This window comes from Micrasema longulum, unplaced genomic scaffold (genome assembly GCF_059751315.1).
Source record: "Micrasema longulum isolate JH-2025_06_02 unplaced genomic scaffold, ASM5975131v1 h1tg003074l, whole genome shotgun sequence".
NCBI lineage: Eukaryota > Metazoa > Arthropoda > Insecta > Trichoptera > Brachycentridae > Micrasema > Micrasema longulum.
This window is the reverse complement of record NW_028280175.1, coordinates 78,895-89,442: the sequence shown is the minus strand read 5'-3', so window position 1 is coordinate 89,442 and position 10,548 is coordinate 78,895. Positions and strand designations below refer to the sequence as shown.

General features: G+C 31.6%; 1 protein-coding gene across 1 annotated transcript; it reads left to right on the top strand.

Annotated features, from left to right (window-relative positions):
* Positions 1–405: 405 nt before the first annotated feature.
* On the top strand, positions 406–4,167 carry LOC148271148 (uncharacterized). The gene is made up of 4 exons (XM_088241778.1): positions 406–438; positions 906–1,073; positions 3,077–3,243; positions 4,016–4,167. Exons 1-4 carry the CDS (start codon positions 427–429, stop codon positions 4,134–4,136), a joined length of 468 nt encoding a protein of 155 aa, XP_088097904.1. The 5' UTR covers positions 406–426; the 3' UTR covers positions 4,137–4,167.
* Positions 4,168–10,548: the final 6,381 nt, after the last annotated feature.

Sequence of the window (10,548 nt, the reverse complement as noted above, 5' to 3'; positions counted from 1 at the left end):
TTGTATCACGTGAAAACACGGGACCGGGACAAAACGCATGGTTATTTAATCACGTGTTTACACGGCTCTGGGATACAAAGTTTTAATATTTTTACCTCCAAGTTTTAAGCTTTCTAAATCCACGTCAAAACCGTTGAAATTTTAACAATTACATTTTTACGTTAATTGGCATTCAAATTTAATTCATACTTCATAAATTCCTCATGCACTTTTAATTAGTAAACAATAAATTTTATATGACGTTAACGATCATATATGCATTTTGAATATCAAATTAACAAAATAATGAAATCATTTTAACATTAAACTTCAATTACCTGGTTGTTATTCGTCACTTTATTGACAAATTAAAAAGTATAAGAATTGGGAAAAATTGTTTTTATATCACAGTATTCGATCACCAAAAACACAACAAACATCGTCAACATGTCCTCTAAAGTAAACAATTAAATTTATATAAACTTTAATTCACAAATAAAGAAGAAATTTCAGATTAGTTTTCTAAATGGGGAAAGGCTACGCATCAACAGACCAATATTATTACCTACATAGACTCATAAATTTATATTGTGTAAGGGTTTAGAGTCTGGCCTTTAAAAACATAACGACAAGAGAACGTATCACTCAACAGTTGAATTCATTTATTTGTCTACAGTATTTAGATACACTTAATCATAATTTCGACGACTGACTTAAAAATTGTATTTTGATGATTTAATTTTGTGGAAGAACATTTTTTTTGTATTGTTATCTAACTAACTTGCCTTCGGGACACGCAAAAACTACACATACAAATATATTTAATAATCAGTTATTTTAAGACCTTTAAATAATTCCATGAGTATAATGTTAATGTTTATTTATTCACTGTTTTAATTTTACGCTCAAACGATATTATTTTTCAGATTTTAACAATGTGTGCTTTGCTAGCAGTTTGTAATGCAGGAGTAAGTTATCATCATGGTCAAGGTCAAGCTGTATCATCTCAAAGGATTCAGCAAGTATACACTCCCGACCAACACAATAATCATGCCTATAGCCATGGAGACCTACACCACCGACATCACGAAAACGTAAGTGTGTAGAAGATACGAATAATGCGTAGATTATTATTATTATGAATGCTTTTCTCGACATGCTTAGACGATCGAAAATTATTTTTTTATTATTATTAGAATAGCAAGCGGATTTTACTTTAATATTCCGAGTACATAAAATGTAAGTCACATTTATTTGCCCCATTTATCTATGGAGATTTTACGTACTAGGGCGGTTTGAAAACAAACAGCGATTTTTCGATAATCAAATTCAAACAGGGCTTAAAACTTGCGATTTGGCATGTTTACGAATACTAACGAAAAAATTCTGAAAAAATTATCTCGCATTGCGCGAATTTTAGTGTGAAGTGGATAAAGTTTGAAAATATATAAAAAAAACATATAATTCTAATTTTTAGCTAAAAATATATTGGTACCATTTTTTTTTAATAGCATCCACGTATCTACATTGTTTTAGTTTCCTGCTAATAGAGATAAACAATGGTGATAAAATGGTGATGAAAAAATGAAGATGGCTTTATTTAACCAACTTTTTTATCGAAATCAATTATGCCAATATTTAATACCAAATCTGATTTTCAGACAACGTCCTTACCAAAATAACATTTGACAATTTGTACTATATACCCCAATCGGTTGGTTGGCTTGATAGGATTTGGGTCGAACTCGAATGACAGCCACCTTCTTGTGGTGAGATCTTAGTCATTTCATTAAGTTAATGTGAAATGAACGATTAGCTACAAAATACAAACGGTAAAATTTTTCACTGAAATTAAAAATAAAATTACTTTTTGCGTATACTCAAGATGTATTTAAATTTTTTTTTTTTCTTTCCTTGGGAAATCAAAATGAAGAACTTATTAAAATATACTAAAAGTTATCCATATATTTTGAGCAAAAAATCAAAATTCTCTGGTGTATACATATTTTCAAAATTTTAGGCCCTTAGCGCTACAATTTTTTCAGTGTAGAATTAGTTTCCGCGTTTTCCCTTTAATAACCATACAATTACGCAAGTTTTTAGTTCTGTTTGAATTTGATCATTGAAAAACTGTTTTTTTCGACCCGCCTCTCTACGTACCCATCAGTCTGTCATGAAAAAAAGACATTGTTACGTTACTAACAAAATATACAAAATTGTTACTTTATTTATTTAGTTTTCTTACCCGTTTTAAGAAAACTTTACTTTTACTACATTAAACCTGTACATCTTTTTGTATTCCAGATAAATCAAATAAAAAAAATTACTTCAATTGAACTTATTTATGAAAGCAACTTCCCTTTTAATTTTACTAATAAATTTGTATCTGTATTGATATCAATAAATGTTTTCTCAGATAAATGTTTTAGTAATTTTAATAAATATTTTTCTGCTGTTTATATTATATTTCATACTATGTTTATCTCTCTTAAAACAAATTCTCGATAGTGGCATAAAGATTGAAATATTTTTAGTTATATTAAAAAGGCAAATAAATATTTATCATTTATATTAACAAACTACAACAGGGGTGGAGAATACCTTAAATAAGGGAATATGGAAGTCTAGGCATTTACAGGGCTTATGACCTGTCTGGTTTAAGTGGCCACTTTACACACTGTGTAACATTCCCCATTTTTCCTATGATTGAACATCCATATTTCTTCAATTCTTCTATTTGTTGATTTAAGTGAAATTAAAGAGCTGAAACCTTTATTGTTGTGAATTATTTCACATACTAGGCAACGCCTGAAATTTTTTTTAAATTTTTTAAATTCTTTTGGACCAGTTGGTTTTATTAAAATATTTGAGTTTGTCCAAATGTTTGTAGATAAAAGACTGATATCCTTATTTAAGGTATCATCCATCCCTGTTGTAATATTTTAATCTTAATGACTCCCCAGGGGGTGAAATCCAGTCTTTTATCTACAAAAATTTGGACAAACTCAAATATTGTAATTTATTATTTATATTTTCAAAATACGTATGTGTATAAGGAGAGAAACAAATGGGTTATTAGAGTGTGATATGTTTCCAGGCGTATCCTAAGTATAAGTTCGAATACTCCGTGGATGACCCCCATACTGAGGACAAGAAAGGACAATGGGAGAGTAGAGATGGTGACGCTGTAGAGGGACAGTATTACCTTCTGCAGCCTGATGGCTCCACCAGGACAGTTTCTTACACCGCTGATAAGCAAAATGGGTAAATGTCTTTCAATTTTTCTTAAACGAGATAGTTTTTAAGTTTTTTTTTCTAGTTTTGTGTACAAAAAACAACTTATAACATCTTAATATGTTTTGTCTCATTATCATCATCCCCCTATCCGCACCCAATGGAGCATAGGACGCCACATTAAAACGCAAAATGCAGCGTACCTTGATCATCTGTTACATAAAGATGAGGTGATCAGTCTTACATTTTAGGCACCAGCCTAGGAATGGACAGTGAAATACTGCAGCGTTAAACCACCTTTAAAACAAATATGTATTTTGTATTTTTTGTATTTTTTTTGCATCACAACAGGCCAGGAAGCCCAATTACAGTGGTGAACTACATCACAGAACACCCAGGCTTAAGAAAAATCACATTTAATTTTTGTGTTCTCACCGGGAATCGAACCCGGAACCTTCCGTGTGTGAGTCAAGAGTCTTGATCACTACACCACGGAGGCCGCCATGTAATGACTAAGATATTTTACTCACGCAGGGTCCCGGGTTCGATGAGATCTCAACAATTAATACTATTAATTGTGAAATTTTATAGCTTTGCGCTGTAATTTTCCGTTTTCATTGGACCTCTTAAACGTTATTTAGAGGAAAAAAGCATTATTATATAAAACGTACAGTTCTTTCAAATCTATAAATAATTTCTGCTTTTCTTTTAATTTAATGCCTTTCTATCGTTTACAGTGTGTTTTAACTTTCTTTATTTTAATTTAATAATTAAATTAAAATTTAATAACATTAATTTGTAGATTTCAAGCTGAAGTGAGAACCACAGGCGGCAACCAGTATGACCATGGACTGCAGAACTTGGAAAGTTACCATCAGTACGATGCTCTTCTTCAAAATAATGCCATCCATCACAACTTTTGAGCACCTCAAAATTTGTTATATTATCACCTGTATAAACCATATGACCTGATATATAACATAATCATATATCAAAACAAATAAAATATTTAATAAACAAATAAAATTTTACTTATCCCACAAAAACATGTGAGTAGAAACATTTGAAATGGTACACTCATCGTTGAATGAGTCCAGTTACAAAATATGTAGAAAATAATTATGTTTTAAAAATTAATCAAAGCAACAGAAGTAAGAATGTGAAATGCTTCCAGGAAAATAATATTCAAAACTAGAAATTCACTTTATTTGCGTTTCATTAGCATACTCGTATACATAAATATACAAGCATCACTCACCCAAACTTTAGTTTATATTTTAAGTATGTGAATTTATAATTGTAATAAAAATGATAAATAAAAATCTTTAAATTCGTATCATACAACTTAATGGTAACCAAATAATCTTACGATTCAAAGACGGTTTTAATTTTCTTTTCCACCAAGTTTATTGGTTTACCTTTGAAATGCTTTCAAAATGTATGAAACATGATTCATTTCGGAAGATTTTTTACATTGTAAATACGATCACACATGGTCCGGTCCATTGTAATATACAGGTATAATAATCGGTCGTTGTTCTAATCGTAATAAAACTTTAAATCGAAATATAAAAATAAAAAAAGGTATTTGCTGGGATAAGTTTATTTTTGTTGTGGTCGGAGAAAATTGAGTAATTTTTTAAAAATAATATAATATTTCTAACACTAATAAACTCCAAAAAAAGTAGATAATATCATTATGCGTTTTGCATGATGTAAATATGTTGATTATGAAAAAGGGGATTTAATTTAAGGGATAGGATTTAAATCGGGTTGTGGTCCTGTGGATAGTGTCTCGACTCACGGACCAAAGGTCCGTGGTTCGAATCCCACTCCACCCCAACTCGATTCCATTTTCTAATAGTGAGTTATTTACAACTCGTTGAAAATGGCCCTCAAAATTAAATATTTGGGTAAATCATAAAAACGCAAATATTTCTTTTTAAAAAAAAAAAAAAAAAACAGAAGTTGCTCGTCCCTAGATCACATGATATAATATTTCAATTTGTTTCTTTTTTGGATGATACCATGTGTGTTAAATTTGTTCCGACGTTTAGGCTACCATTGCAGACGCTATCTTCAGGGTAAACTGAGTCAAAACTGAGAAACGTCGGAACAAATCCAACACACACGGTATCACCCAAAAAATAAACAAATTGATAACAGTGACCGTAACAACCTTCGTACCTATTTAATATAATATATGTTTGTGACAGAGAAAGCCTTAATTTAAGGCCATGTGTGAATAGTATAGTGTGAATAGAATAGTATGAAAGTAATACAGTGGGCCACTATCTGCTTACTCTCATCATCCCAACAACTCTAACCATGGAAGACAAGAGAAACAGGCTGAAGACTTTTTCTTCTCGCCTGAAAAACTCATTAATCTTAACATTCAACAAATTGATTGGGAGTAGCTGCGAGAAAAGACTGAACACTCTGCTTAAATAACGAAATGTACGAGAACTTTTAGTAAGAAAAAAAAACTCTAGTAGTCAGAAAATTCTGTCAAAAGTTTTTAAAAAAACGGGCAAATTCGTACTTATTAATAAGAATAAAAGTTAAAGATACTTTGTGAAATAGATGGAAAAGATTACCGAAAAACATAACTTTTGAAAAGGAATAAAAAACTTGTAGAAATCAATTTAACAAACTAATAGAAAAATGAAAATAATAACTGGTTCTTTGGTTATGGCTCCGATGTACAAAGTGTTACGAAATAAGAAAGTAATAGAATGAAAAAATAAAATTTATTGCAACGCGGTTATTAAAAATATTTCTTAAGAACAGAAAAGTAAATAATTTGGTGAAAATGCTGGCTGGTGATAGGGTCTCCTGGATGCAACTGGTGATATCCACATGCTCCACTTAGGAGCGGATGTGGAAAAGAAGAAATAATTTACTGCACAAATCCAAGTTTTTTGAACTATTGGAAATTTATAGCTTTACAGCACTATAAAACGTTTATTTGCCTAAAACTTAAACTCCTTAAATAATAAAAATTGTAAACACTTTAAAAAACTCTAAAACAGCGGGAATATATAATATGAGAATGCGAGATGTCAAAAAACATGTCTCGGTTTTAAATTCTATAAATATTATTTTACAGACTGGTATGAATCCGGAGATGCTTAAACATTGCATCATCAGACCAAGTGCGAATCACTCTTTTACCTTCCATTGAATTTTTTTTTTTAATGTTTAGGTAAGTATTTACATACACTTTTTTTGACTCTTAAAAATCTATCGTAAATAATTCCATTGCGCGCGGTGAAATAACATCGTGTTACCACAAGCAAAAGACGGAATATTCTAAAGTTCAGACATTAGAAAAAAAAACATTGACATACTGTTTAATAATTTATTTTCCATGGTATATAAAAATAAACACACAATTAATTCCTGTAAAGCAAAATAAATTAAAAATCATAAATACGCCGGTTATCTCACATGCTTGCGTCCCCCATCATTGTCAATAACCGACTGAATATTTTTCACAGAAACATCGGCCACAGATCAGCGACTCTGTCTTGCTTGTTATGAGTTCTCTCTTACACAGATTTATTGCTGTATTGGCGTCACGTTCTTTCTTCGATAAATATTTTTTGTATTAAAATCCAGCATAGTACTAATAAATTTTGCTTACAAAATCCGATGTGAAACTGTCAATTTGAAGATTACAAAAACCACAACTTCACCATTAAAAAAAATAAGAAATATATTTCAAGTATTGTATGTTTGTAGACTCGTATGACATCACCGCCACACAAAAGTCATTAAAATATAATAATACAGATCTGTTTCAAAAGCGTTGAGATAAAAATATAAATATTCTAAATCATATCATTGTACTATTTATCGATTTCTCAGAAACTTTTGATACTTCGTGTGATTTAAATTGGTTTGCATATTATTCGATTAGTAAAAGGGTAATTTTTACTAACAGAACTACCAATAAAAGCTTCATTCACTCCACAAGTTTGAGAATTACTCTTGCTTTGCATGGTTTAGAGCAATTAAATAGTAAAACAAAATTCCCGAGCAAAGGATTTAAAAAAATATGTCCATGAAGTTTCTTGGTTTAGTTTTATTATTTTGTTTATTGTCCAAAGAGCTCTTTAAACTAAACAAGTATCTAGACCAGTATTCAAGATTTATATCTAAATCATTATTTAAAAATTTAAAAAAAACATTTTGAAAACCATTTAATCGTCATTAGGTCTTTAAATGTTTTAGAGCTATAATAATGTTAACAATATTTAGATTTTGTTCAAATATTTAATGATTTCACTCCCTAAGGAGTAATAAAGGTACATTATTATTGCTAAGGTACATTATAAATGTAAACAACGAATGTTTCGAGCAAGTAGAAGAATTTGTGTATCTGGAAGCATGTTTTCAAGAGATGGAAGAGTAGAAGAAGATGTTGAAAGAAGAGTGAATGCGGGCAGCAAAATGAACGGAGCACCAAACACAGTAATTTCTAACAAAAATATGTCAGTAATCACTGAGTTTTAGTCGGACACTTATGTATGGAAGTGAAACATGGAACTGGCAGAGGAAGGATGAAAGCCGAGTGAACGCGGTTGAAATGCGATCTCTTAGACGAATGTGTGGGAAATCAATGTATGACAGGGTTACAAATTATGAAATCAGGCGAGAGTGTAAATCTGAGACAAGTATAATTGATAAGATTAAGAAAGGGTCTCTGAGATGGTTTGGTCACGTTTAGCGAATGGACGACGAAAGAATGGTAAAACAAGTATATATGGCGAAAATGAACGGCAACGTTAGACGAGGACGACCAAGGAAGACGTGGCATGATCAGATATACCAAAATCTTAAGTCTGGTCATGTCATGTCAAAAGCAGACAGAACCGAAGGGCATGTATGACAAGATGCATGAATGTGGAAGAGGCTAGGATTGTATGCCAGGATAGATGCGTGTGGCGGTCCATTCTCTCTGCCTACCCCTACGGGGAAATGGCGTGATAGTAGAAGTAGTAGTTATTATTGCAACAGACATGGAAATAGTTTTAAAGAAGGGAATATGGAAGTCTGGGCATCTACAGGACTTAAGTCATTGGCTGGTTCATTTGGCCATTTTGTACGCCGTAACATTTACCGTTCTGCCTACTCTACGCTAGAACATCCAGATTTCTTCAATTCTTCCATCTGTTTATGTTTGTGAAGTTAAAGGCTTAACGTTTTATTATTGTGGGTGAGATTTATCTTAATCTGAATGAACATTATAATTTAGAAGACTTGAAGAAATATAAATGTTTAAACACAGGCTGAATGGAGAATATTACACAGTGTGAAAGTTTTTACTGAAACCAAACATTGACAGGTCATGAGCTGTGTTCGAACCATCTGCATTATATCTACATATATTCTCCAAATAAATTTATACTTATCAATACCCGTTTTATTTCTTATCTTCCTAACGCAAGTTCACGCAACAATAATCACGCATTTGGGTGCTTGTCAAAACGTTTATTCATTTGTACCCAACTGACATTTACTATGTTATGTGCTCCAAATAAATTAATTTATTACATAAATAACTGTTCTTCTATTTTTTTTACATAATAAAGGGGAAAATAAAAATATACATATTCTTCAAAATAAGGCGATGAGGGTTTTACAAAAAAAAATAATGTATTCTAATGTAGAAAGAATGCACAAGGAAATTGGCTTGCTCCACAGTAAAGCAACAAAGAAAATATAATGTAGCAGTTGTTAAACATAAAATAATTAAGGGAATGAATAAAATGAAACAAATAATAAAATTTAACCAACAATATCATGCATATAAAATAAGGAATTAAGGAAGGAAAAAAAGAAAAGAAAAACAATGAGGAGAAAAACAGAATACCAAAACTCATTGGTATTGAAGCTGTACAATGAGATACCTCAAGAAATAAAAAAAGAAGGAATTGAATTATTTAAAATTAACTTAACAAAAATATGTTCTTAAGAAATTTTAATAAAAAATTGAAAAGTTAAAAAATATATATATTAGATCTTAAAATATTATGAACTAACTGAATAAAGCATAAATAATAATAATTACAAACATTATCGGAAACCGAGCTGTGCCACCGATCACCAGCTCCAGACACAAGCTGTGCCAGCGTCACACGACCGCCAGCTTCACCAGAAGGTACCAGCACCAAGTCACTCCGGGACACATCAGCAGGTTAGTGCGTAACATCCCTTGAACAGCACAGTCCACTCTCTAAATTTTCCTTCTCCGGGACAAGGTATATATTATCCACTGCTCAGCAAGCCCTGTAAACGCCCCATATTCCTTCTTTAAAATGATCTCCATTTCTGTTGTAATAACATTGAATTGTTTTTTAAAATAAATAAACGGGTGGCCACTTAGCAACCTTCAAATTGAGAAATTCAAATAATTAAGTACCCCGTAAAAGATTTTTATTTTGAAATGAAAAGGCACCCACGGCTAGAGTTTCCATATGACTGGCGTTCGCCACATTTCGCCGCGTTTAGACAAGCATGCGACTATAATTGCTCTGAGACAGACATCATTGAATTTCAAACTAACATTTAGTCTATTGAAAAAAAAGATGTATCGGTTGTAGAAAAAAACATTTACTAAACGCAACATTAAATTTTATGTCATCCCGGATACTTTACGGTTAAAATACTAGTAAAGAAAGGAATATACATATGAAATATTTAGTCCGCAAAATCAATATTGGTGACAGAAAAAAATTTCAAAATTTATTGTGAAGATTTGTACTGTTAAATATTAGAAAAAAAAGCGACGAATAAATCTCGCCATTCGAAAAAAATAATTTATCACATTATTTTGTTTACGATGATCGTCATTTCCTTTCCGCACCAAACGGTGCATAGGACACTGCATCGGTAAACCAATCGCAGCGTATCTTGATCATTTTTGTTTCATGAGGGTAAGATGATCAAACTTACGCTTCAGGTGCCAGTCTAGGGACTATGAAATATTCTAATGTAGAAACACATGTTTTCAATAAATATTTCACGTCAACCGTGTCGGGAATTAAACCCGAGACCTCTTGCATGGTAGGCAAATGCGCTGACCACTACACCACGAGGCCGACTGTTTTGTTTATAGGTACCGAATTAGTTTGTAAATCAAGATTCAATTAAAATATTTTTCTAAAAAATCAGGCATTTCAGACACCCTGAACAGGCATCCGTATATTTTGAAATGGTAACCCTGCCTACGCCTCACCGCACTCCACATTATACATTCACCGAAGTATTTCATATTATTCATTACCCATCCCATAGCCCATATTTCGTCGAACTCAATAACCTTCTTAT

What these genes read in the sequence shown, in the direction of transcription:
- LOC148271148 (XM_088241778.1), top strand. An exon ending in ACCACCGACATCACGAAAAC is followed by an intron (nt 1,074 to 3,076) that starts GTAAGTGTGTAG and finishes ATATGTTTCCAG; the next exon opens with GCGTATCCTAAGTATAAGTT. An exon ending in ACCGCTGATAAGCAAAATGG is followed by an intron (nt 3,244 to 4,015) that starts GTAAATGTCTTT and finishes ATTAATTTGTAG; the next exon opens with ATTTCAAGCTGAAGTGAGAA.